This window comes from Phalacrocorax aristotelis, chromosome 22 (assembly GCF_949628215.1).
Source record: "Phalacrocorax aristotelis chromosome 22, bGulAri2.1, whole genome shotgun sequence".
NCBI classification, from domain to species: domain Eukaryota; kingdom Metazoa; phylum Chordata; class Aves; order Suliformes; family Phalacrocoracidae; genus Phalacrocorax; species Phalacrocorax aristotelis.
In genome coordinates this window covers 7,895,920-7,922,859 of record NC_134297.1, presented here as the reverse complement: position 1 = coordinate 7,922,859, position 26,940 = coordinate 7,895,920, and the positions used below count along the sequence as shown (strand labels likewise).

General features: G+C 55.6%; 3 protein-coding genes across 7 annotated transcripts; all 3 read right to left on the bottom strand.

The window, feature by feature from the left end:
* Positions 1-1,620: 1,620 nt before the first annotated feature.
* Positions 1,621-8,579, bottom strand: CHEK1 (checkpoint kinase 1). Of its 3 annotated transcripts, none has more exons than XM_075116538.1 (12): positions 8,440-8,579; positions 7,030-7,253; positions 6,857-6,921; positions 6,717-6,786; positions 6,430-6,618; positions 5,375-5,479; positions 5,205-5,300; positions 5,022-5,103; positions 3,823-4,000; positions 2,950-3,081; positions 2,749-2,850; positions 1,621-2,305 (listed from the first exon to the last, which is right to left on the bottom strand). In XM_075116538.1, the coding sequence occupies exons 1-12, from the start codon at positions 8,502-8,504 to the stop codon at positions 2,210-2,212; spliced, it is 1,404 nt and encodes a 467-aa protein (XP_074972639.1). In that variant the 5' UTR covers positions 8,505-8,579; the 3' UTR covers positions 1,621-2,209. The 3 variants fall into 3 exon arrangements, with proteins under 3 accessions (XP_074972639.1, XP_074972638.1, XP_074972637.1); XM_075116537.1 differs by having other exon boundaries at positions 5,022-5,130; positions 8,440-8,578; XM_075116536.1 differs by lacking the exon at positions 7,030-7,253 and having other exon boundaries at positions 5,022-5,130.
* A 178-nt stretch (positions 8,580-8,757) lies between these two features.
* STT3A (STT3 oligosaccharyltransferase complex catalytic subunit A) lies at positions 8,758-18,566 on the bottom strand. 3 transcript variants are annotated; one of them, XM_075116533.1, is made up of 19 exons: positions 18,441-18,566; positions 16,695-16,778; positions 16,386-16,511; positions 16,026-16,086; positions 15,233-15,354; positions 14,827-14,972; positions 14,456-14,546; positions 13,612-13,718; positions 13,042-13,206; positions 12,343-12,523; positions 11,664-11,819; positions 11,366-11,457; positions 10,534-10,689; positions 10,232-10,420; positions 10,035-10,151; positions 9,851-9,953; positions 9,415-9,603; positions 9,179-9,294; positions 8,758-9,090 (listed from the first exon to the last, which is right to left on the bottom strand). In XM_075116533.1, the coding sequence occupies exons 3-19, from the start codon at positions 16,471-16,473 to the stop codon at positions 9,052-9,054; spliced, it is 2,118 nt and encodes a 705-aa protein (XP_074972634.1). In that variant the 5' UTR covers positions 16,474-16,511; positions 16,695-16,778; positions 18,441-18,566; the 3' UTR covers positions 8,758-9,051. The 3 variants fall into 3 exon arrangements, with proteins under 3 accessions (XP_074972634.1, XP_074972635.1, XP_074972636.1); XM_075116534.1 differs by having other exon boundaries at positions 18,377-18,458; XM_075116535.1 differs by lacking the exon at positions 18,441-18,566 and adding an exon at positions 17,801-17,886.
* A 245-nt stretch (positions 18,567-18,811) lies between these two features.
* EI24 (EI24 autophagy associated transmembrane protein) lies at positions 18,812-26,321 on the bottom strand. Its single transcript, XM_075116250.1, has 11 exons — positions 26,198-26,321; positions 24,313-24,460; positions 22,984-23,129; positions 21,564-21,624; positions 20,878-20,944; positions 20,340-20,464; positions 20,080-20,199; positions 19,846-19,957; positions 19,613-19,724; positions 19,384-19,458; positions 18,812-19,305 (listed from the first exon to the last, which is right to left on the bottom strand). The coding sequence occupies exons 2-11, from the start codon at positions 24,352-24,354 to the stop codon at positions 19,140-19,142; spliced, it is 1,026 nt and encodes a 341-aa protein (XP_074972351.1). The 5' UTR covers positions 24,355-24,460; positions 26,198-26,321; the 3' UTR covers positions 18,812-19,139.
* Between the last annotated feature and the right edge of the window lie 619 nt (positions 26,322-26,940).

The window sequence follows — 26,940 nt, the reverse complement described above, 5'->3', positions numbered from 1 at the left end:
CCCTAAATCCCCCACCCCACACCCTACATCTACAACCTAAATCCTACGTCCCCCATCTGCACCCGAAATCCTTTATCCTGCACCCCACATCTACACCCCAAATCCTCCATCCCCCCTCTGCACCCCAAATCCTCCACCCCGCATCCCCCATCCCCACATCCACAGCCCAGGGCGCAGCAAGGAGGGGGCTGAGGGCCGCCGAAATAACCTGCGCCCTCTGGAGCACCATGAATTTGCGATGAGGTGGGGGGGGGAGAAGCTGCCCCCGACCCATCCTGGCCGCCTGCGCCAGCGATAATGTTGGTTTAAGGCATTTTGCACGCTCCGGTGCCTCTCTGAGAGCGCCTTGTCCCCAGCAGTGCTGCACAATGGGCGCTTTCAGGGACCCGGCTCCGCGTAGTCCCCTCCTTACCCGGATAGATATTAAAATAAACCTTTTATCCCCCTAGAATTTCCCCCTCAAACCCCCAAAATGGAAATGAATCCCCCCTCTGGAGCAAAAATCCCCCTCCCCAACCCCTAAAAATTAGGGATGAAAATAATCCCCGTGGGATAATCGAGCCTGGTTAACGTGCGAGAGCAAGGTGGAGCACGAGCGGAGCGCCGCTTCTGCCAAAGCATCCCAGGGAGTGGGGGGAAACGCGTCCCATGACCCCCCTAAAATAATTTATTTACAGCAGGCAATAGGTGAAAAAAGAATTTGTGGCTAACGGGGAGGCCTTTCCTTCGCAGCCTGCAGAGACCCACTCATGCAACGAATTGTGTCCAGCCTCGCACCCTCCCCGCCCCCAGAAAACCTTAATTCCCAAGGCATCCCCAAAGCTTTTATATTTTTTTGCCCTTAAAAATATAAATTCCTGGGGGGAATGAACCAGAAAACCCTGTATTCAGCCTAATTATCCCCCCCGGCCACAATCTGTGATCTCCGGGACAATTAAAAGCGCTTAATCCCGGCTGAAAAGCAAACAAGGTCGGAGACGGCGTCTTCCTGCTTCCCCCTCGCCCGCTGCCGGGGTCTCGCTCCCCAGCTGCAATATAAATATGCAATTAAAAAATCGCCACTAATTGTTTCGCCCAAGGAGGAGTTCCCACCAAAAAAAAAAGAAAAAAGCCAAGGAAAGGGATATTAAAACAATTTCAAACAAAAAAGGGGGGGAAACAAGTAAAAAGAGCGTTTTCTACCCCAATAATTAACAGCTGAGGCAGCTTTGGGGAGATAGCATGGAGGCGTCTCGGGGTCTGCACCCTGGGGTGGGGGTTTTGGGGGGGATGTTCTTTTTTTTTGGGGGGTGGGAAGGGGTTAATCCCCAGCTCTCCTCTCTCGCTCCAGCGCTAACAACCCCTGGCAGCTCTCCACTCATTAGCCCTTCCGAAAAGCAATTAGAGAGGTTGGAAAATGAGGGCAGCGGGGCAGCGGGGGGGTGTCAGCCCTTAAATCTTGGAGGGTGGGGATGGTTTAGGGCTGCACAGCTCAGCAGAGATCCCGGAGTGGGATTTACGCGGACTGAACAAATGCTGTGCCGTCAGTAGGTTTCAGAGTGAACGACACCAGGTTTCAGAGCAAACATCGGTAGGTTTCAGAGTGAACAAGCCCCGCGCTCATTGAGATCCCCCCCCAAATTTAAACCAAAAATGCTTTATTGCACCCAAAACACACACACCCCCAAAATACAGAATAAGACGGGTTTTATCACACCGATGCAGAGCAGTGCCCCCCCATCCCTGGGGAGGGTTTTTGGTGGCAAATCTCGGGGTTTGGGTCAAAATTGCTCTGGACTGAACGGGGTTAATTGGGGTAATGAGGCAAAATGGTGCTGCGGCCCCTTTTTAGGGTGAAAATAAGCCCGGGGGGGGCAGGGGATTGATCCCTAATTGCTACTTTTTAATACCTTTATTTAATTGCGGGGTTGTGGAGCACCCCAGGGCCCCCCGTTTGCAGCACCCCGGCCCCCCGGGTGCACCCGCCTGCCATGCCCAGCACCTGCCATGGCAAAACAGGACCGATTGCAACCTTGCCCTTGCAGCGAGCGGCGGGGCTTCGCCCCCCTTCCCCCCCTCCAGGGCTTTACTGAACCTTTAAAATTCGGAGCGCGCGGTCGGTCGCCTTCAGGGCATTGGGGTGCTGCCATGGGAGCCCCGCCAGGAGGAGGAGGAGGAGGAGGAAGGAGGAGGAGGAGGAAGGAGAGGAGGCAGGCGGGATGCAGGGGGCTCAGGTGGTGGGCAGCCAGACTTTCTGGGTGCTGATGATGTCACTGAGCTTGCCCTTGATTTTCAGGAAATGCCTCTTGAACTCCAGGCCGTCACCCTGTGTGGGGAGAGGCGGGGTTTGGCATCGACCTGCACCCACCTTGCATTGCCTTGCACCCCCCTTGCACTGCTCTGCACCTGCTGTGCATCACCTTGCACCACCTTACCCCCACCTTGCCCCCACTTTGCATCAACCTGCACCCGCCTTGCACGGTCTTGCACCCGCCTGACACCCACCTTGTGCGGCCTTGCAAGACCCTGCATCACCTTGTGCCCACCATGTACTGCTTTGCACCTGCTGTGCATCACCTTGCATGGTCTTGCACCTGACACCCACCCTTGCATGGTCCTGCATCAGCTTGCATCCACCTCGCACAGCTTTGCACTCACCAGGTACTGCTCCACATCTGCTGTGCATCGCTTTGCACCCACCTTGCATGGTCTTGCAAGACCCTGCATCACCTTGCACCCATCGTGCACCCACCCTGACCCCCCGCTCACCTTGGAGAGGCGAAAATCCACCAAAATCTTGCTCTCCATCTCCACCAGATTCACCTTGAAGATGAGCTTGTTGTTCCTCCTGTCCGTGGTCGAGACGGTGACCTGCGAAACGACGGCAAAGGCGGGGGGATCCCCCGAATTATTTGCAGATGCAACATCTTGGAGGGGTCCCACGCCACGATTCCGCACCCCAATCCCTACCTGGTTCGTGCAGCTCTTCTTCCAGCCGTACCCCATCTTCTCACACGCCTCTTTCAGGGCGCGGTAAGAGCCGTCAGCATCCAGTTTGGTGAAGAAACGTGTCATCCGCTTCACCAGCCGCTGCCACGGGCTCTGCCGGCCGCAAAACACCGGTCGCAAAGGTTACAAACCCCGCAAAGCTGTGGCCCCAGCTCTGCAAAATCGCCCGGCTCTGCAAAATCCTGGCCTTAAAGAGGATAAATATTGCAAAGCTGCACCCCCTGATGGTGAACGCTGCGAGTTGCATCTCCCAGGTTGCAAAGTTGCACCCCAAATATTATAAATACTGCAAAGCAGCATCCCCAGTATTGCAAAGTTGTTCTCTAGCATTATAAATATTGCAAAGCTGCTTCTTAACCTTATATATATCATGCAAAGTTGCACCCCAAACACAATAAATACTTCAAAGTTGGACCCCGATGGTATAAATTGGATGCAAAGCCGCATCCCAAGTACTGCGGAGTTGCACCCTGACACAGTAAACGGTGCAAAGCAGCACCCCAAATGTTGCAAAGTTGTGCCCCAAGATGATAAACGTTGCAAAGCCGCGTGCCCGATGTTGCACAGTTGTGTCCTGGTATTACAAAGGCTGCAAAGCTGCGCCCTGAACACCGCGAAGTTGTGTCTTGATGCTAAAAAAACCGCAAAGCCGCACCCCAAATGCTGCAAACTTGCATTGTGAGATGATAAATATTGCAAAGCCACACCCCCAATATCGCAAAGTTGCTCCCGAAGGTTACACATACTGCAAAGTTGCACCCAAAATACTGCAAAGCTGCCCCCCGATGCAGTAAAACCTGCAGAGCTGCACCCCAAAAGCCTGCCGCGCAGCACCTGGGAGGAGCCTGGGGTGCCAAGGAGCTGGCTGTTGACCAGCATGTGCTCGGGGCAGGCGGGCTGGGAGAAGCTGATGCCCTGCACGAGCTTGTCGATGCTGGCCGTGCCGCTCTCCCAGAGCGCCCCACCAGTGCCGGGCTCCGGCTGCGACGTGGAGTAGCTCGCCTTCTCCTCGCTGCAATGCAAGGGGAGACGGGGCCGTTAGCGACGCTAGTGCAAAGGAGAGATTGCAAGGATGGGGAACGTGGAGATACTCGAGCCTGGGAATTGCACCGCTTTGGGATTTTGCAGGATTTTGTCTGATCCTGCGTACACCAGCAGGGTAAACGCAGGCTTGTGCGTGGCTTCCACCAAACCACCTCCTGGTGAAAATACAGGGAAAGCTCTGCAATGTGCAAAGCCCTGGAGCATCCCACAGCGTGCAAAGCCCTGAGGTGTCCCACAGTGTGCAAAGCCATGCAATGTGCAAAGCCCTGCAACGTCCCACAGCGTGCAAAGCCATGCAACGTGCAAAGCCCTGCAACGTCCCACAGCGTGCAAAGCCATGCAACGTGCAAAGCCCTGCAGCGTCCCACAGTGTGCAAAGCCCTGCAACGTGCAAAGCCCTGCAACGTCCCACAGCGTGCAAAGCCATGCAATGTGCAAAGCCCTGCAGTGTCCCACAGCATGCAAAGCCCTGAGGTGTCCCACAGAGTGCAAAGCCATGCAATGTGCAAAGCCCTGAGGTGTCCCACAGTGTGCAAAGCCTTGCAATGTGCAAAGCCCTGCAGCGTCCCACAGTGTGCAAAGCCCTGCAATGTGCAAAGCCCTGCAGCGTCCCACAGCGTGCAAAGCCCTGCAATGTGCAAAGCCCTGCAGCGTCCCACAGCGTGCAAAGCCATGCAATGTGCAAAGCCCTGCAGCGTCCCACAGCGTGCAAAGCCCTGCAATGTGCAAAGCCCTGCAGCGTCCCACAGCATGCAAAGCCTGGCAACGTGCAAAGCCCTGCAGCATCCCACAGTGTGCAAAGCCCTGCAACGTGCAAAGCCCAGCAGCGTCCCACAGTGTGCAAAGCCTTGCAATGTGCAAAGCTCCGCACCATGCAATTGTGCGGGAAGGCTCCCGCTTCCCCCGGAGCAGCGAACCCCAGCAGCGCAAAGAGCACGGAGGCAACTTGCCGCGCGCGGGGAGGGATGCAAAGGGCACCGGAGGCTCACCTGAGCCCGCCCTTCACCGGTGAGAAGTCCATATCAGAGCGGACATGCTTGGAGAAGCCGCCGGGGGAGTCGGTGACTCCCCCTGAGGAGACGCGAGCCCGCTTGATGCCTGCAAAGGGACAAGACACCCAATAACCCCCCCAAATTTGGGGGGGACGAGCGCATTCCGTGGCAGCCCCTTACCCTTTTTGAGGGGTTTGCTGTACCACCGGTCCTTCTTGATGTCGGGGATGGTGATCCTCGCCGTTGGGCTCTCCGTCAGGATCTTGTGCAGCAAAGCTGGGAGAGACGAAAAGGGGGGAAATGGTGATTGCCAGCTCGGTGCCAGGTGCCACCGGGTGCCGTTTGCTTACCTAAGGGCGCTGAATCGATCTTCTTCCAAGGCGGGAGGTAGGTTTTCCTCTCCTTCCAATCGCTGTATTCCTGGCAGCTATCGCTGGGCTGGTCCCAGGGCAGCTCTGCCGGAGGAGAAAACCTGCCGCGTTATTGCACCGGTGCAGAGGGAAAAAGGAAAGGGGAAATGCAGCCAAGGAGGCAGCATGATTTGCACGGGGAGTTTTTGCAAGGCAGGGGTGGGTAATAAAGGCCAGTCCTGTGTGGTTTTAAAAGGGGCGACGTGCAAAGATGTGCAGCGTGCAGAGGCGTTGCAATGTGCAAAAGGCCAGTGGCACGCAAAGCCCTGCAACGTGTGAAGTCCTGCTGTGTGCAAAGCCCTGCAACATGCAAATGCCCTGCGGCGTGCAAAAGTATTGCAACGTGCAGACACCCTGCAACGTGCAAAGGTGCTGCAGCACCGACTATGGCACCGCGGCGATTTTCTGTGCCAGGCATCTCTGCTCTGAACCAGGTGCTGCATCCCATGCATTCCCCCATGCTTGCCATACCTCCCCTGTGCATCCCATATACCTCCCCTTACACATCTCGTGCGTTCCCCTCCTGCGCTGTATGCCCCTATACCTTCCGCACACCCCCTTATGCATTTCACACACCCCTATGCACATCGTACATCCCCCTCCATGCATTTCGTGCCTCCCTTATGCATCTCATGTGTTCTCCCTCTGCATTTCGCACGTCCCTCCCCCTATGCATTCCATACATCCCCCTTCTGCATCTCACACGCATCCCTTACATCCCCCCAACACACCTTCGGGACCCCTCCCCACCTCCTACGTCCCTCCGTGCGCTCCAAGCGCCTCCCCCATGCGTTCAGTATGTACACCCCCTATACATTTCATACAGACCCCCTATACATTTCGTACAGGCCTTCCAAGGTGCACCCCTTCTCCACCCCCCACATGCCCAAAAGCCCTTTGCCCCTCTCCACGCCACGTTTTGCGCCCATCCCTCCAGCATCTAAGGCATCCCTTATGGACTCCATAGGTCCCTCTATAGGGTGCCGGCGGCCCACCTCCGGCCAGCATGGCGGTCAGCACCACGCCGCAAGCCCAGACGTCGACGGGCTCGGCCCGGAACTCGGGGCGCCGCAGCAGCTCGGGGGCCACGTAGGGCAGGGTGCCGCACATCTTGTTGAGCAACCGCTCCCGGCCGTTGTGCTTGAAGACGGTGGCCAAGCCAAAATCGGAGATTTTCAGGTTATCTGAGCCCAGATTTAAAAATTCAAATTTCAAACTGAAAGTTCATTAAATATTCAAAATTGCAACGGGGGACGCAAAGGGATGCGCCGCTCCTCCCCACCTCGCTCGTCCAGCAGCAGGTTTTCGGGCTTCAGGTCGCGGTGGGTGATGCCGATGCTGTGCAGGTAGACCTGGGGATGGAGGGAAGGGTCAGCGCCACGCGGGGACCGCCGCCAGCATCGCCACCGCCGCCGCACTCACCACGCCGGCGATCAGCTGCTGGAAGAAACGCTGCGCCTCCGGCTCCGGCATCCCGATATCTGGCTCTGCACGAGGGGAATAAGAAGGGGGAAAAGCAATTCTTAAACATTGAGGGATTAATTTTTTAACGCGTTGTTTTACAGAGAATGAAAGGTATTTCTACGCAGGCGCACCGATGCGGTCGAAGAGCTCGCCGCCGCTGCAGTACTCCAGGAACAGGTATTGCGTGGCACCTTCCCGCCGGTGCCCGTAGAATTTGACGACGTTTTCATGGTTGAGCATCTTGTTGATGCAGATTTCCTTCTTGATGTTCTCCGGGCAGTCGGCAGCTCGCTTCATGTCCACGATTTTCACAGCCACAGCTTCCTCGGTGCGGCGGTTGACGGCCAGCTGCACCCTGGGGCCGGCGGGGGGTCAGCGGGGCGTGGGGCAGGAGCCAAACACTGCCGCGGGAGCCAGGCAGCGGGCAGGGGACGGACAGGCAGTGCTGGTGGCGTGCAAGGGGCGTGCAAGGGTCGTGCAGAGGGTACACAAGGGGCATGCAATGGGCAAGCAGTGGACAAAGCAGTGGGCAAGGAGCAGCCATATAGCGGGCACATAAGAGGCACGCAGCGGGCGTCTGAGGGGCACACAACAGCCAAGCAGGGAGCAAGCAGTGGGACTATAAGGGGCCGGCAAGCAGGGGGGACACAAGGGGCAAGCAAGGGGCAAGCAGCGGGCAAGCAGCAGGGATGCGAGGGGCAAACAGCAGGGATGCCAGGGGCAAACAGCGGGGATGCCAGGGGCAAGCAGCGGGGACGCGAGGGGCATGCAAGGGGCAAGCAGCAGGCAAGCAACAGGGAAAGAAGGGGCAAGTAGTCGGCACACAAGGGGCAAGCAGTGGGGACACAAGGGACATATAAGGGGCAAGCAGGGGCAAGCAGTGCGCACAGAAGGGGCAAACAGCAGGCAAGCAGGGGGGACACAAACGGCACAGAAGGGGCAAGCGGCGGGGACACAGGGGCAAGCAGTGGGCATATAAGGGGACACGAGGGGCATGCAAGGGGCAAGCAGTGGGCAAGCAAAGGGGAGACAAGAGGCAAGCAGTGGGAACACAAGTGGCACAGAAGGGGCAAGCAGGGGGCAGGCGGCAGAGACATGAGGGGCAAGTGGCAGGGACGCGAGGGGCAAGCAGCAGGCATATAAAGGGTATGCGAGGGGGAAGCAGTGGGCAAGCAATGGGGAGCCAAGGGGCACAGAAGGGGCAAGCAGCAGGGACAGAAGGGACATACAAGGGGCAAGCAGGGGGCAAGCAGCAGGCGCAGAAGGGGCAAGCAGGGGGGACAAGAGGGGCAAGCAGCAGGCAAGCAATGGGGAGACAAGGGGAACAGAAAGGGCAAGCGGGGGCACACAAGGGACATAAAAGGGCAAGCAGCGGGGACACAAGGGGCAAGCAGCGGGGCAACCCGGGGGGTGACGCTGGGCCGGCAGCGGGCTTTGGGGCGGGTGAGCAGCGGGTGGGGTCGGCCGTGGGCGTGCAAAAGCCGCGCAGGAGCCGCGCAACCCCGACCCCACCTCCCCGGCCCCGGCCCCGGCGCACTCACTCCCCGTAGGCGCCCTCGCCCAGCGTCTGCACCAGGTCCCAGTCCTCCACGAAGGGCACCGCCATACCCGCTCCCGGCCCCGCAGCGTCCCGCCACGCCGCCCTTTCCCGCCAGCGCCACCGCGCCCCGCCCCGCCCTGCGCGCGCACGACGCCCGGGCCCCGCCCCCCACCGCGCCTGGGTCCCTCCCCTCCTCCCCCCAAATCCCTTAAAAAAAAAAAAAAAAAAAAAAGGCAAAACGCCCCCCAAAATCCCTCCCCGGGCTCCGGCAAGGAGAAAGGCAGCAAAATTATGGGGGAAAAAAGAAAAACAAACCCCATTAAAATAACCTTTTTTTTAATTATTATTATTTGTAATTCCTCATTAATCAACCCCGGGTTAAAGCCGTTATTTCTGATTTGGCAACTGCTCCGTGTGTATATAAAAAAATCACTCCCTGGCGGGCAGGGATGGGCAGGGAGGGCCTGCTGCTGCCTGCGCGTACAAACGGTACAAAACAAACCCAAAACTCCATCGTTCCCCCCCCAAAAAACCTCCTCCCCCCCCAAATATTTCTGCTTCACAGGCAAAGGCTGGGTCAGTGCGGTGCATGGCACGGCTGGCGGCAGCTCCTCTACGTTCTCGACAAGCCACGGTTATCCAAATCTTTCACCTATGGGTCAAAAAAAAACCTCGGGTTTGGTGAAATGCAATGTTTTTTCCCCAAATCTGAGGGGTTTGGGCTGGTTCCGGGGCCACACCTTGTATATTCGGACCAGCCAGTGCTCTGTGGTGTACGCCTCCTCCAGCACGTCCAGCTCAAAGTCCTTGTTGCCGATTTCGGCGTTCCTCACCCGGTCGTAGCCCGGCGGTCGCTCTAGGAGAGGGCAAAGAACAGGCAAGTGCTGCCACATTGTGCCCCGAAAATATCAGGGATGTGGTGAGGCACCCCAAAAGCGGTGTCACCCCCCTACACTGGGCGGTCTTGGGGACTTACTGGCCTCGGTGTAGACCTGGCCGAAGCGGTAGTAGCACATCTTGTACATAAGGCAGTTGAGGAGCACCGGGGAGCCCTCGCGGTCGACCCGGAACTCCCCCGTAGGGGTGTAGTAGTCGTGCTCCTTGATGTGGCGCCCTGTGTCCGTGCTGCCCCCGATCCGCACCATCCAGAGGAACTTGTTGATGTCTGAAAGGTGGAGAGCAAAGAGTTGGGGGCAAGGAGCGAGGGGTCAGGTTGATTTGGGGGCCAAAGAGCGAGGGCTCGGGTTGGGGTTGAGCGAAGAGGCACGTGCAGCTTCCAGGGAGGAGCATTTTGGTACCGCTTCCCCTTTGCGGCCTCAGCTGAAGGTGGGCCTTTGCTCCTCGAAGAGCTGTTTTGGAGAAGCCTGCGGCATCAGTGGATGGGTTTGACCCAGCTCAGAGCAAGACCTTACCATCAGACGAATATCCGGTGAGGCCTCCGAAGATTACCAGCACGTAGCTGACGTCCAGCTCCCTCATGATCTCGTAGGCTTTCTCCTCCGTCGATGCCATCGCCTGGAGCGGATGCAGCATCAGTCATGCCCCGTGGTGCCCCCAGAAAGCCAGGGCAAGGTGGCAGGCAAGGGAAGGACCTACCTGACCGACACGAGAGATGTGCGTGTTGTTCCAGGTGTTGTTGTCCACCAGGATGGTCCGGTTGGCCATGGCTGTTATCTGGTACCCGTAGTCCCACCAGGACATTACCTTTGCGTCCTGCACCCGAACACCAGATGTGCCGTCAGCACCTCGGCAGACAACGTTGGGTCCCCGCTGTCTGAATTACCCCCGTTTACCTCCGGCGTGTTGTGACGCAGCCAGTAATAAGCTTCTCTGAAGTCATCGAAGATGATCCTGCTGCCGTCCCCACCCCGGGCTGACAGCACGATGGAGGGGGAGGAGTACGCCTCGCTGGTCACCCAGGTGGAGTGGAAGGTGTAGGTGATCAGGAAGAAAGCCATGACCAGGATCATGCCGCTGGCAACCTGGGGGAACAAACTGGGCTCAACGCCGGAGGGAAGAGGCCATCGGCCTCCCACGCTTCTCACCAGGACCAGGTGTCTTCGCTCCCCCCTTCCTGAGCTGGTCCAACACTCACTTCGTTTTTGATGGGGTAGGTGGAGTCTTGCTGCTTTTTGCTCTTCTTGTCCGGTCGGCTGATATCCAGGTTCTTCATGTAGGTGGACAACACCTGCGAAACCCCGATGCCAGACAGGATGCACATCACCGGGGCCAGCACCAGCATAAGACGCACCTATGAGCAACAGCAGAAGAGTCAGTGCCCTGCTGGAGAAGAAATTGGGGCAGAAATCCTAGAGGAGAAATTAAATGCCATCCCTAATTCAGCACCTCAAATTCAGCAGAAACATCGGCTTTGAGATAAACCCAGAGCTGATTTATTTTTAGTGGGGGCAGACTGGGAGCTGCCACCATCTCAGACGCCCCTGAGGGAGGTTCTCTGAAGACCTCAAAATCTGGCAACATGCAGAAGTGACCTCAATTTGACACCCTTGGGCAATCTTAGATGCAGCCTCCACATCAGAAACCAACCCGCATTTAGGGTTCAGGAGGTTACGGCAAGGGTGGAAACAGGCTCATAAGCAGCATTTGTCGTTGGTCCCTGCTCGGACACCTGGAGAATTTGGTTGCATTTGCAAGTCAGCTATGGGAGAGCAGGATCAGAGACCCAAGGGCGGACAGTGGTGGCCGTAAGGAAGCAAGGAACACCAAAACCAGCAAGTTTGGCAACGCCATGTTCCCTCACTGCACAGAGGGGCAAATAAACCAGTTTTAAGGAAAGGAGAAAAGCTTCACAAACACTTCAACTGGTTCGAGGCGGAAGAACCATCAAGTTCAGAAAAATAAATTACACCAGCTTCGTTAAGGCCATTTCGTCATCCCGCTTGCGCCCAGCAGGCAGCAGCCCTCACCATCACAGCAGAGAAGTACATGCTGGTCACACCGTACATGATGATAAAGATGCGGGCGTCTGAGAGGTTGCTGAAGCAGTAATACAGTCCGACTGCGAAGAGGAAAGAGAAACGGGTCAGGTTCACCTCAGCGATCCGTCACCCGATGTAAAAAACAGCCGGCTGAGGCATGTAGCGCTCCGTGGCAGACCCAGCGCCGTGAGGAGGGGAGGCTGCGGTCGTGCCCGGTGGAATAAAACCCTCATCGTGCCTGGTGGTTTAATAAAGCGGGATCTGACGACACCTGCGCTGGGCTCACCTGGGAACATGAAAACAAGAAGCTGCAGGTCAAAGTAGTAGGAGGACCAAGTGGTGGGCTGGTGCTCGGAGACGGAGGCGATGATGGGGATGTTGTTCTTTGCATAGGAAGGATCCAGCAGGGAGTAGAAACGCCCTGTCCATGGGGAGATTTTCCCTACAAAAGAGGAGGGGGGAAAAAAATCAATCACGTTCAGTTCCAGCAGGGAGTAACCAGCCGTACCGATACGTCCTCTCATACCAGAAGCACGTGTGAGGCTGAATGAGCAATCCTGGACCTCATTTAACATCTCTATTACTCAAAGCTACCATTTTAGAAGGGAAATAAAGCACCGTTTTACACTAAAGAGACTTCTTTCCCCCGCCCTGACCTATATCTTTAGCATCTCTTTGCTACTTCCGATCGACATTGTTTCTGAAGCGTCAGCTCAGCGTCCCCAGCGCGCGCTGAGTCACGGCAGGTTTCTCCCTGCGCCCAGATCTTACAGCGGCTTTTGAAATATTTTCCCGCTGAGGCACAAAATTAGGGCAGGTCCCAGCATCCCCCTTCAAGGGGAGCTCGCAAGGACTGAAACGGCAGCGTTGGCAATTTCAGACTGAGAAGTGATGTGCTCTTCGAAGAAATGAAAGGAGGCGAAGCCGGCGGTGAAACGCACAACGTCGCCACCGTCTCGCGCTACCTGTCAGCATCAGCACGGCGCCGATGGTGAGGAGGACGAAGCCGACCAGGGAAATGACGCTCCTGAAGAGGATTTCGAATTGCTGCGGGTTCAGCTTGCTCCGAAGGTAGTCTACGAAGGCGTGGATCTGACATAAGCCGAAGACTCCGAGGGCAGCCATGTGCTCCGAGGAGAGGACAGGCTGCAAGCAGGGGAGAGCGTGAGGAGACACGGGGGAGAACGAGTCGCATTGCACCCGATAACGGCTTTTTTTTACAAATAACTTCTCAGCAAAATCGCTGCCGAAGTCACAGGAAACCGTTCCCTCCCTGTGGTCGGCACAGCTGGCATGAGTCACTTTCTTACATCAGCTTCGATTCCCAGATAGGAATCCACATGGAAAATTAAGCTGATTCTCTTGAAAACGTGAGCTAAGCCAGCATTCTTCCTGCTACACCAAGACATGCGCTGTCAGGGGCGTTTCCTTCACCGAAACCAGAACTATTTTCACTAAAGGCTACCAATGCCATGAAGGTTGTTAGGAGCTTTGAAAGTCATCTGCGAAGAATCAGCGCAACGGGAGCTAGGATGAGGAGCCAGTGCCCGCTTATAACACCAACAGTGAAGGCAAGAGGAGAAACCAGGTGCCAACTGGCTGCTAGTTCTGCCACAAGCCACGAAACGACCATCCTCGATTCTGCAAATCATTCTGGTCCCCACCTGGAAGCCGACAAAGGAGATCTGCATCGAGAGGATGGTTCCCAAGCAGTAGACTGTGCAATAGGCTACGTAGATCCTGTGGGAGAAGCGGCCGGTCAGCATCAGCACAAGAACATGCAAGGGGATGAGGTTAATCAGAAAGACGTAGCCACCCCACGAGGAGACCTGCCAAGAGAGAAAACAAACAAAAACACCCCCAAGTTCCAGGACTGAACAGGTTGCACAAGTCAAAGGTGGCAGGTTTGATTCTCCTGGGATCCCGCACAGGATTTCCACCTGGCGGTAACGCCAGCTGAGAGCTGCTCTCTCCGAGAGCATCCTCAGCAGTCCTGGCCGCCGCGGGAGCCCAGGTTTTTCAACGCTATTAATAAATCCTTGCACAAAACCCTGCTAGTTTCCATAAGCAGAAACGAGTGAAGGAAGCATCCATTCCATGCCAAGCCCTTCACAGAGGATCCAGCTCCCCAAATACAAGGACGCAGGAACAGCTCGCCACGTATTTTTGGTCACCACACCCAGGGCGCTCCCTGGAGTCAGAAACACCTCGGCACCGGGAGAAGGAACACTTACCATGTAGAAATAGGCAAGAGCACACATCGCTGCCCAATAGATGGAGCCAGTTTTGACGGCTTTGATCCACATGTAGTAAGTTAACAGCATGCAGAATATGGCGATACCTGCATGGAAGGACACAGAAAGGTCAAGCGAGCTCACGTCAGAGCCCTGAAACGTCAATATAATCTCTGGGGCAAACCAGAGTGCTCAAGTGCATTAAAAATATATATATTTATACATAAATGCTTTTGCTGGCCCATCAGAAGATGGAACAGCACCTCACACAAAGAGCCTGGCCCGGAAAAAGAGTTTCATATCTGATTTCTAGATCAAAACACTGTGACGTTTGGTCTCACTGCAGATAACGGCTCACCTGGCTTCTCCTAGCCACACCAGCTAGCCTTTCTGGACACAGCGACTCCTTACACGGCCCCCAACAGCCCAGCTACAGAAGAGGAACCTGGATCCTCTTCTGACCTAGGCACTGACGACGAGATTGCTGCCTTTGCCAGCCCCAAAGTCACCGCTGGAACGGAGGTAAAGCCGCGGGGCAGCTGCGCAGCGGCTCTGATCCCAAGCAGCGTTTGCGGAGGTGGCAAAACGTTTTTTACCCTTTTTGACTTGCAAACATGGGTACTCAGGGAACGGGGCGTGCTCGCTTCCGGAGTCGGGAAACGTCCCCTCTTCTGAACCGCGGAGGCACAAACAACCACCTGAGCAGTTGGGCTAGTAAATGCCACGGACCTGACAGGGCTTGCTGTGCAAGGACAGTTCTATCGTGCCCTGTAGCAGTTTTACCATTGTTTTCCGGCACCTGAAGTTGTTAAAGGTTTCCCTGCTCCGAGCGTCGCAAACTCACCTTCGTTATCGTAGGAGCCGGCAACAGAGCGAGAGATGTACCCAGGCACAACTGCAATCATGGCGGCAGCAAGGAGCCCGGCCCCTGCGTCCTGGCAGGGAAACACAGCAAAAGGGTGGGAAAAGGCATTGGTTTTTAGGGTTTTCATTACTGTGCCACTACACACGGATATGCCTCAAAGGAATAAAAAAAAAGAGTATTGAAAGGAAATCTTGAAACAGATCTTCCATTTCCCGAAGTTCTGGGTTTTGACTGACCAGTTCAGGGTTTTGACTTCGGTGGTCACCTCCAAAGCTCCAGCACAGCTGCCTTTCCAAAAGGCAGCCCATAAACCCCCATAAAGCAAAGGCCTCCAGGGATCGTCCCCTTACCTTGAGCTCTTTGGTGAGGTGATAAGTCACTATGGTGGTGAAAGAGGAGAAGAGGGGAGCCAGGAACACACAGACATTTCGGATGTCGATGGTGATGTGGAAGAAGTGCAGCACGTGGTAAATCGCCGCCGAGGTGATCATCAGGCCTGCGGGACAGAAATGACACCGTTATCAGGGTGCTCTCGCTCTGCTCGCAGCACCAGGGGTCATTAGCTTGCCATTAACAGCAAGTTCATCTCACCAGGAAGGAGCCGCTGCCCAGGATGCCTCGACAAAAGGCATCCCCTGAGCTCCCCTCCTCTCCCAGCTGGCACTCACGGCTCTGCTCTGGGTGCACGACCCACCCCTCTCCTGATTTTCCCTCGCATGAGGTGCGTTTCAGCTCAGCAAAAGCCTGATGGCTTACCTGGATAAATGGTCCCACCGATAATCCTGCCCAAGGGGTACCACGCTCGGTCGTCAAACCAGTTGTGGAATTTGTAGAAGCCCTCCTCCGCCAGAAAGCGGGTTGTGCGGTAGTTAAAATACCTGCAACAGCGACAAGCACTGAGCATCCCCGCATCCTGGTGTAGATATATCGACTGCTCATCGCTCCTCGGGCACCGACCATGGTACTTAACAAGCTGTCAGACAACAAGGCAGCTTTTGACAGGCTGTTAAGTACCAAATTGCAGGCCCGTTGGGATACCCTCCTCCTACATCTAGGGGTAAGAGAGCACCATGAGGGCCGACAGCACTTTTTCCATGCGGAGGGAACTAGTCCGTTTTCCCTAGGCTACCACAAACCTCAGCTGCAAAGGTTCATCCCTCCTCAAAGGGGGTTAAAAGCGGGTTTGCAAAGGTAATGTTCTCCCTTGTGCCCGATTTAACCAGCAACAACCCTGGAAGGCACATGCAAGTTGTACCAGGAGCCCTCTCTCCTGTTGTGCCCTGCTCAGAGAATAACCAGGTCCCAGCATAAAAGTGGTATTGGGTGATGAGCCCAGCTTAGATCCAGGCTGCACGACAAGTCCTGGGAAGTGAGACGTGAATTTGGGGTCTAGAAGAGGAAAAACTAGCTGTGCTGAAAGCCGCCCTCCAAATCCCTCATCCTCAATGGGGGTTAACTTGAGCCCAGCAAAACCCATCCCAACTTCTGCATGCTCCAGAAGAGAAAAAACCAGCAGCTCCCCCTCAAAAAACAGGAGGAAGACACTTACGGGTCAAATTCATGGATGACGCTTTCGAATCTTAAGACGGAGAAAAGCCTTGTGGAGAAAGCTGCAACCAGAGAAAAAGGGAAGAGTGAATCTACAGCACTCACTGAGTCAGAGTTTTATTAGGTTTATCACCTACTTTAACTACTTAAAATTGTTTCTGTCTCAAAGCAGTTGTTGAGAAGAGAGACAAACACATGTTTTTTCAAAGGAACAGACAAGGAACGAATAAAAGCTTTCACTTAACAAAGGTGAGAGCTTCACAACCTACAGAAGAGGAAAGAAAAGGAACCGAGGTGGCTCCATCCCAGAGTCCGCCTTTGAGGGCACCAGCAAGGCCGGCGCGGCAGGACATAGACTTACACAGCACAGCTGCCATTGACAAGATGAGGAGCTTGAGCAGCGTGTCTTGCTTCTCGTAGGAGAGCCGGAGAAACCCTAACTTGGTCATTTTCACATCAAAAGTGGAGCTTGAGGATGCTTTAACACCTGAAAGCAAGTGGGGATGATGATCAAAGAGTGAGCCAGCTTGCAGCCCCGCAATGACTCTAAATGTTTTGTGGAATAGGAGCTTAAGTAGCCAGCTCCTGGCCGAGGAGGCTGTCGTCCACACTCCACCCCAGCCAGGCACTTCCCCTCCCTTCCCCAAACCCCTTTGCCCCCCATCCTCACCCAATCAGTTGCCCCAAGGCTCAGCGGAGGTTTTTCTTTTACAGAGACCAGAACTCCTTCGGGGCAGAGGACGCGTCGGTTTCTCTGCATCCAAAAACAAAACCAAGCATAAGCTTTTAGCAAGAACACTACATTTTCCCTGGTTGGTTTCTTGAAGTTTAACCACCACCTGTAAGCGATGCACAAAAAAGGTAATCCATGCGGATCATGAGAAGTCAGTGCTGTTTTCTCATACACAGGAGGTCTGAATGGCTCCTGGCCGCCCCCATTTTGATTTCCTGATGTTAATCATATACATCCTGATGGTTTCCTCACGTGGACCAGCACAGTAAGTCAGCTTTGCTTATATCAGACAACAAGGCTGTTTAATTTGGTTTAATTAATAATGGGTGGAGGAAGAGGCAGCAAAATCCTAGTATCCAACACCAAGGAAGTGAAACTGTGGCCAGAGAATAATATCTTTCTACTCTGATTTCTTTAAAATACTTCTTTACCCAATAAATCTGGGAAAAACACCCCACTGCTCCCTGCAAATTCAGTCCCAGAACCGGTGGATAAATCCTCAGTTCACATCTCTGAGCTACGACACCAGGGAGGGCAGATTCAGCCAGGCTGAGATTTAGACATAAAACACCAACCAGGCCTGGGTCTTTCTGCGACCTCGAAGGGATTCTGACTGACACGCGCTCATCGCTAACTGATACAGAAATAACCCTGCGTTGTAATTATTTCCTGGTTCCCCTGGGGATAACAAGAAGCAGCTAACGATGATATAACCACTGTGGTACTGCTGGCACCCCGATTGCCTCAGCCCCGACAGACGACTCGGGGGTGGAGGGGACTCTTTGCCATCCAGTAACACCACAGCTACCGGGGGAACCAGCAGCCCCCGGCCAGTCACCAGATACTGGGGTGGGAAGGAAGAAAAGGCGTCCCTGGGCTATGGACTATGACCCCGCACTTGCCACCGGCCCTTCCAAGCTTGCCTGTGTCCTACAAGATGCTGTGCCCCCCCCACCCCCCATGCTTCACCCCATTGCTCTGTGCCTTCAGGGACTTGACAACCCTCCACCCCACAGCCCTGGGCAACCCCAAACCCTACGCACCCCATCCGTCCAAGTCCTAAAGGCTGCAGCCCCTGGACCAGCAGTGATGCAGCTCACCTGGGCACCCCACAGCATCACCCACCCCAAAACCTGCGAATTCACAGGCCTGGGCACCCCACAGCATCACCCAACCCCAACCTGCAACCCCACCGGCCTGGGCACCCCACAGCATCCCCCACCCCCAAACCTGTGACCCTACAGATCCGGGCACCCCATACCACACGCCTGGGCACCCTGTAACCGTGCAGCCCATCATCCCACAGCCCTGGGCACCCCGCAGACCCTCAGCCCACATGCCCGGGCAGCCCACAGACCCTCACCTACCCCAGAACCAATGGTCCCACAGACCTGGGCACCTCACAGTATCACCTACCCCAAAGCCTACGACACACAGACGTGGGCACCCCATAACCCCACAGAACCTCGCCCCACAGCCCCGGGCACCCCACAGCCCCAGGTACCCCAACACCCATGACCCCACAGGCCTGGGCACCCTGTAACCCCACAGCCCCTCGCCCCACAGGCCTGGGCACCCCATAACCCCACAGCACCCCGCAGGCCTCCGCACTCCCTCACCCCGGACCCGGCCTCCCCGGCACAGGCCGCCCCGCCGCCCCGCCGCCCCGGGCCCGGCCCTCACCCGGGCGCCGCGCTCGGCCCCGCCGCCCCGGCCATCCGCCCCGCGCAGCCGCCCTCAGCCCGCCACCGGGGCCCGCCTCTAGCCCCTCGCCATTGGCCTTCACCGACGCCACTCTACAGGCGACCGCCCTCATTGGCCGCCGCGCCGCGCACTCAGCATAGAGCAGGGGTGTGGCGGCCGCGCACACCGCCTTCCTATTGGCGGAGGGAGGGGCTGGCGGCGAACGAGCCGTGACGTGGCCGTGCGAGCCAGAGCGGTGGGCGTGGCGCCGCGGAACACGTGGGCGGATACGGAAGCGCGCCGTGCTCTTTCCCCTCCCACCCACCCCAAAACACGTGGGCAGCGCCACGTGGGCAGCGAAGGGCTGGAAATGGTGGTTTCGCCGTTTAATGTTTCGGAGTGAAAATACCAGAGAAAAGTTGATAAACCGGCCCCTCCCGCCCCAAAAAACCCGCCCCGAACTCCGGAGGGTCCCTTCCCTGACCCCTGGAGACACGGTACATGCACGGGGAGGGGAACAGAGTGCCAGCCCGTACAAAAGAGTCCGCTATAAAACAAGCGCAGGGTGCAACGTGGCTCCTCCAAACTCCCAAAGTTGTTAAAAATCGACCTTTTTTTCCCCAATAAATTTCCTGCAGGGGCGAGCTGGATCCTGCCCATCCCCGGGGGATGTTTTTGGGGACTGAGGGGTGTCCCGGCTCAGCGCCCCGGCGTGGGCGCATGCTTGGCAGGAGAGGGCTGGGGGGAGAGGAGCCGGTCGGAGGAGGAGGAAGCGCCGCTCAGGGCGGATTGAAGGTAAACGGTCTTGTGAAAGAGTCTGTTGCTGAGGAAAACCACCAGGGAGAAGAGTCGGAGCTGGAAGTGGCTGAAAGGGAAGAGAGTCCGTCAGCTCCTGGTGCCAGAACCGCCGGGTTTTGGGGGGTTTAACGGGGCGGGAACTCACTAGGTTTTGCTGGGGGTCCTCGCTTCGTTGGCGCTGATGATGAAGAGAGGGAAAAGGATGGAAAAGAGGCAACCGCTGGAAGGGGAAAGCAATGATAATAAAATAAAAATAAGATAGATGCCGGGTTGGTTTGGTGTCCCCGACGAGGGGCGGGGGGATGTGGTTGGGATTTGGTGTTCCCAAATGGCAGGGGGCCAGTCACAAAATGGCCACCCTCCCGGTGACTCACCTGATGATGTAAGAGGATTGCATGGCCGTGAGGAAAGCCAGCGGTAAGCCGAAGCCGAAGTAGTAGGGCCAGTTCCTCTCGATGTTGGATAACCGTTGGTGCATTTCGATTCCTGGTGAGGAGAAAAAAAGATCCTGCCAAAGCGAAGCCATGGGGCGGAAAAACTGTCCTCGCGCCGTGTAAAAACGGGGAGGAAAGTGTAGAAAAACCGCCTTAATCCAGGAAACCCTCACCTTTGTTGAACCAGCGGTACTCAAAGCAGTAGAGTGAGTAGAGCAGTGACATGTGGAGGAGGCCGACGAACTGGCCGACGAGATCGATGGGGAAGAGGCTCACTATCATCCCCTGGAGACGGGGGGGGGGGGGGGAAGGAGCGGGTGAGCGAGGGGCGTGGCGGATTTGCGGGAGCCGGAGGGCACGAGGGGGAGCGGGGTATGTTTTTTTCTGGCTCGCGGCTCTGATCATACCTGGATGAGGAACAGTGCCTGCAGCAAGAGGTTGAACAACATGTCAGCAATGATTTTGCTGACACTGGGAAAGGGGTGAGGCTTTCGGCCGGAAACCTCGAATGCTAGATCGGCGATGTCCTGTGAAAACAACCGAAAAGGCGCTCGGGGGGGGGTTTTAACCTCATGCCAAAACACTGCCTATGCCGCCAATTGAGCCCTAACGAGGAAAATCCCTGCCTTAATTCACTCGACACAGGGTCCAGGCTCCCGTCACCCACCTGAAACCAGATGGCGTTGACGACCTTACTGAGTACGAAGAGGGGAAGGACCCAGAGGGCGCTGAAAATGGAGGTGAGGAGGAACTCCAGCCAGGACCAGACGTCGCCATGTAAGGACGGGTCACCTTCGGGAGAGGGAGGAACGCGTGAGGAACCTCCTCGTTTCACATTGCACGTGTTTCCCAGTGTCGACTCCGCACCACGGGGAGCTTCTCCCGACCGTGGGGCAGGAGACATCTCCGATCACAACTTTTACTTACTAAAAAGAACATTTCCACCCGCTTTTTATTATTTACTTGCAAAAATATTCTGACACCCGTGCGTTATGAGCAGTAAAACCTCCCCCCGGGCTAGATCCCCACCGCACCATTTGTGGCGTTATCCATCTCTCTGCTTTTCTACTAAATAATTAACAACGGCCTCGATTAATACGGGGAGGAAGAGGAAAACGCGGTGGGAGGAAGCACCCCACGGGACAAAGCCTCAGCACCCCGTGGATGGCGTGACACCCCGTAACACCCACAGAAGAGATCCTTACCGATGATCTGTGCCGTGACCGACTGCAGGACAGGGATAAATACTCGGTAGAACAAGAACAGACTAAGCTACGAGGGGGGAAAAAGAAACAAGGAGGGTTCTCAGTGAGGTGCCGCACCAGCGTTTCTTGCGCTCCCATAACGGCTGGCACGAAGGCAGACCCTCTGCTCCCCCACGTTATGATCCGTGAACACAGAACCAAGGGATCTCTCTTTTAACACCCAAAAATCTATAACCAAGCATTTTCCTTTTAATATTTCTGCGCCGATGCCTTGTATCCAGCCGCAGACTAACAGAAAAGCGAAGCCGGGGGTTTATTAGGCTGCCAAGCGGCCGCTCCGCTGAGGATCAGCCACATGAAACAGCGGCGCTAAGGTCGGAGCTGAGGAAACATCTTCTAACTTATCAATATTCCATTTGCTAAAGCAATATCCTGGAACGCAGCGGAGCAGGAGTTGAATATTTAGGGGAAGAGCGATCTCGAAGGCTTGGAAAAGCAGCGCGGGTTTAACGGGCAGGTCTGCGGTCCCACACCCCATATCGGATCCCTTAAAACAGCGTTGGGACCAAGAACTCCGCGGCTCCAACCGATCCCTGTGGCCAAGCTGACGGCTCACTGAGGGTGGCACTGGCTTTCACAGGGGTTTTTTAAATGCAGAAAATAAGAAAAAAAAAAAATCTGCTTACCCAAAACACACCTCCGTTCCAGGCACAACACTGAAATATCCGGCTCACTATCCGGGGTTCGCTGCAGAGCAGGGGAGATGGGAGAGACACGCGTTAAAGTCCCAGCACCTGGACGAACATCCCCAAACAAGCGACAAAAGCTTCCGTCCTGCATTTTGGACACCTTAGAAAGGTCAGAGATAAGCAGCTCGACGCCAGCAATGCACCCGATTTTATCGGGACACAGGAATAATCCTGGAAGAAATCCCTGTGCAGGCCGGCACCAGGATTCAGCCGGTGCATGGTCTGTGGGAGATTTACATCGGGGAGACTCAACCGTTATCAATTCCCCATATTTTCACTGAAAGGGAGAAAAAGCAAAGCTTTCATCCAGATTTTACAGCATTTATTAAAGAGTTTTTCCTCCTCAAACCCTCACCATGATAAAATTGGGGTTTTCTGGGTGCTTTTTGTTCTTGGAAGAGACCAAAGCTCGGGGTGGTTTTGGCTTCTTGTTCCTTGCAGTGTATCTGGGGACACGCAGGGGGGCAGCTCTTGTATTTGTAGTTGTAAATACACCTTGAAAGGCGCGTTTCTGACCAAACATCACCGCGTTAAGCGGCGGCCTGGCTGGAATTAGGGCAGTGGAGAAACATCTCAGCGGAGTTTGGGAGCCAGGCACAAGAACAGATGCTGGTTTGCTCCCACGTGGGTGTAATTCCGGCGGTTCCCAGCCTCGGTGGATGTGACTGCCGAGCTGCAGAACATGGCGAGGCTCGGGGAAAAACAATACTTGATCTGCCCCAGATGAATAAATCAGGTCTGAGCTGCCATTTCTCCCTCGATCCCACCACTACCAACAACAATGACGGATATTTGAGGGACAGCGTGCGTATTCCGGAAGAAAAGAAACCAGGAAATCCACGTTCTTTCAGCTTCTTCCACACCTTCCATACTAATTGCATACTCTTTATTGTCAAACACAAATATCTGAGTTCTTATCTTGCGCGAACAGTTCCGGTATCGTTACACAGAGTGGAAAAAGGGTGTTTCATGCCACATTTTTCATATTTATTGGCTCCGTGCTTCAGCGCGATCGGGTTTAGGAGCCACTTGCAAACGTACAGCACAAGCTCTGCTTCCGCCCAGGTCGCCGACGGTCCTGACAAGTATTTTTACAGAGATCTTTGCAAGATCTCGCAACATTAGTGGCTTTATTTCTTAAGCCCCGCTTACCTCGACTTCCCTTTTAGCCAGACTACTGCGATATGACAGATAATTAGGAGGGGGAAAAAAAAAGCACAAGCACCACCAAATCACAACGACTGCCTGAGGTTTTGCAATTCATCGGGCTCTTCAAAGCTCCAGGCAGAGTCCCTGCTGCCCAGAGACGGGAAGTGAATTACCTGATCTCAGACTCATCAGGCCCCGTAATACTCACTTCTCTTGCTTCTTCTCCTCCATGTGAAACCTCCGCTGGGCGAGCGCGCTGTTTGCTCTCCTTCGCCTCTGCTCTTCCCTCTTCTGCTGGATCCGGGCGTCCAGCTTAGAGATGGTGCAGATGCCCCAGATGGAGTCCTTAATTCCCTGCGGACGTGAGGAGCAGCCGTCACGCTCCGCCCCCGGGGAGAGGGGGAACAGAATGCACCCACCAAAAACCTCCCAGTTACAGAAGGGGATGGAGCGGCAGCCACCCTCGCTCCCCGGCTGGCGGGGGAAGCCGGCCCCAGGCGCAGCCAGAGCCAAGGCCGGGAGCAGCAACGCTGACTGTTTTCCACAGCCCGCTGACCTAAATCACCACGTTCCAGCACCTCTAGGAGCAGCAGTGGTTTGTTTTTTTTTAAAAGGTGTGATTTCTCATCCAATCTCCGTTATTTATAACCCTGGCAAAAGCTGAGGAGTCAGATCTCTCACTGCCCGTTTCTCCTGCCTGGCAGACAGCCCTTCATCCCCTGCCAGCATTTCTAAGACTAATAAAATTGTATTATACAAAATATTTAGGATGTGCAAAGTCCTCGTGGCCTGAGCTCGATGCTTACTCCTTTTAGGAACAAAAGCATCTGTGCTCGTCCCAGAAACATCCCCAAAGCATCAGCCACATCCGTGCACACCCATTTCCTTTAGAAGACGCCCAAGCAGTGATTTCCAGCTTCAAAAACATACCGTAGCCATCATTATTAAAATTTCACTTCAAAATAAAGACTGTAAGGGCACTGGTGTGAGCCAGGTCAGAGCCACCACCCTGGCGACCATTCAGTGTATGGAGTTTTTGACCAAAGAAGATAAATTTTGATGCCAAACGCGCATCAAACGGCTGAATGCAACGCTGCTGGTACCTAACGAGGCAGAAATTAATTACACGGGCTGCTCTACCCACCGCTTTACAGATGGCACGAGAGCATCACGCCACAACACAAGTCCTCCTGCCTTAGGTTGCAGGCAGCATGCCGCAGGTCTTTAAGATCAAACCCAGTGAGTTTTTATGAACCAAGTTATTTCTGAAAATGAGTTATTTTGTAGCATCGTGTCACAAACGTTTTTAAGCCTGTATTGAGGCCTGGACGATACAAGACGGCACGAGAGCACTGAGCTCACGTGAAGCCACGTCATCATCGTGACACAGCTGTGATGTTTATACAGGATATAAATAAACTGTTGCCCAAAGGAATCCATCACAGGTTCAGCAGTGCCCCACATGAATGCCGAGCCCTTTGCAACAGCCACACCACGCAGCAGCCAGCGAGAGAGGACCTGAAATGCGGGGACTTACCCTGACGAGGTCATGAAGGAAGGTTTTCACGCTGTCTGCCATCTTGACTCCAGCATCACCTCCGGTTCCAAAACTATCAACTACAGGGAGAGGGGAAAAGCCGAACCCAAACCTCTCTCATCCTGGAGAGATGGGAAACAGATGGAGCCTGCAGAGAGAAAAAACAGGGCCATGGCCGGTGTTAACAGCGTCAATCTGAGTGGGGTAATGACGAGCTGAGTCAACAGGCCTCCCATCAGGCAACCGTCCTCGAAGATACATTTGAGAAAGGACCCATCCTGTTAATTCCACAGTGTCTTGTGGTTTCAGCAACACGAGAGCCTGTATTTCTATGCAGCAAAACACCTCGCCGAACTAAACGCTGTGCCGCTCATTTTTGGAAGAGAAAAGCTGGCAGAACCAGCCCACAGAGGCGTGAAAACAGCTTTGCTAAATCTAATGTTAATTTAACACTTCACGACTCAGCGCCTCCTCTTCCTCGTGCGCCAGGAACTCAAGGCCTACAATTAGCAGCCTGACAAAATGAGGGCTGCTCTTGAGACATCCCATAAGCTTTTGCCCAAAGCACCAATTACTCCAAACAACCCTATTGCCAAAAGCATTGCGCTAAGACTTCTGCTCCCTGTAAAGCACCACAGAAATACAGAGTTTGAATTAAGAAAAAAGGGGGGGAAAAAAAAAAAAAAACCCAGCTAATAAAACTCGTGGAGCTTTTCCACCAGGATTCAAAACATTCTTCTCCCAGGCAGGAGCTACCAGCAGCTCCGGAGCAGGCTGGTATCGCAAGCCCTGACATGCCGGTGTTGCTGTTGCTCTGTAACGCACAGCGCAGAATACAATTAAAAATAATTTTTTAAAAAAAGGTTTTATTTTGGCTCTTCCAAGACAAAACCTGCCAGGGTTTGAACTACACCTCGGTGAAACATCCCAACACCAGCTGGGATGAAACTGTGGCAGCAGAACCAGCCTCCAGCTTTACTGACATCACCCTTGGGTGCCTTAGGCACCCGCACCCTAAAATCAAGCCTTCGAAGGGGACACGCTTGGCCCCAGGCACGGCGTCGGGGTCTTTTCGCTTTACTCAGGTGTACAAGGCATCCGAGGTCCGGGTCCCGCTGACAGACCCAAGGCAGAAACAAGCTTTTTCTTTGTTCCAGGCGGCCGCGCCTCACCACCCTACAGCGAGACCCTAGTGCCATATGCTCCCAGCTTCTGCAGAAAGCCCTGCTTGATTTGGTGTTACCCAGGAGTATTGCTGGGTAGCTGGGGAGCACCCCAGGGTTGGGGGGCACTGTGAAAGGTGGGGGGATCCTCACAGCACCCCGTAGGTGCCAGAGTGGGGAGCCCAGGTCTGCCCCGCCGTTATGCTGTGTGTGGGGATTGTTTTCCCCTGCTGTTAATGGGGGTGAGCCCCGTGGTCAGCCCGGGGTGGGAGCTCACATGTACCTCGGGGCTGCCCCTGTGGTTACCGGGGACCGTCACCCATATTGCTCCCTTGGGGGGGGCACGGTTTTACCTCAGGGCTGTCCCCACGACCCAAAATTACCTAAGGGTCCTCCCAGGGACCTGTGGGGGTGTGTGTGGGGGAGGGCAGAGTTACCCTAGGGCTGCCCCATGGATCCCCAGAGGGCTGCCCCCGCAATCCAAAATTACCTCAGGGCTGCCCCAGGGATCCCCCGAGACCCACAGTTACCTCAGGGCTGTCCCCGCAACCCAAAATTACCTCAGGGTTACCCCGCGGATCCCCCGAGGCCTGCAGTTACCTCAGGGCTGCCCCACCCTCCCCGGGGGTGACACCCCCAGGGAGCCCACAGTAACCTCAGGGCTTCCCCACCCACCGGCCCCGCAGCCACCTCCGGGCTGCTCCCCTCTCCCCCTCACTCACCGGCGGCCGGGGGATCACGGCGGGGATGGCGGCCCAGCTCCCGCCGGCCCGGCCGCCGCGCACCGCGCATGCGCAGAGCACCCACCCGGCCGCTGCGCAGCCGCGCGCAACGCCCCACCCCGCGCAGGCGCACTGCCGCCAGCTCGGCCCCCCCCCACCCTGCGCATGCGCAAGGTGCCGCCCGGCGGCGCCGCAGAGCCGCTACGGGGCGGTAACGGTGCTGAGTGGGGACGCTGGGGGGAACTGGAGGGGATTGGGGGGATACTGGGGGGAATGGGGGGGATAGTGGGGATACGGGGGACACTGGTGGACACTGGGAGTGGGGGTACTGGAACATAATGGGGGCATTGGGGGGAACTGGGGAGATAATGGGGATACCGGGGCTGGGGGCACTGGTAGACACTGGGAGTACTGGAACATAACGGGGGCATTGGGGGGAACTGGGGACGCTGGGGGGAATGGGGGGATAGTGGGGACACTGGGCACTGGAGGGAGAATGGGAATACTGTGGGGACACTGGGAATGGGGGCGCTGGAAAATAATGAGGCACTGGGGGGAATTAGGGACAATGTGGGGGTAATGGGGATACTGGGACTGGGGGCAATGGGGGGAACTGGGGACACGGGAATTACTGGGGACACTGGGCACTGGAGGGAGAATGGGAGCACTGGGGGGACACTGGGGCTGAGGGTACTGGAACATAATGGGGTTGCTGAGGGGAAATGGGGGGATAATGGAGACAC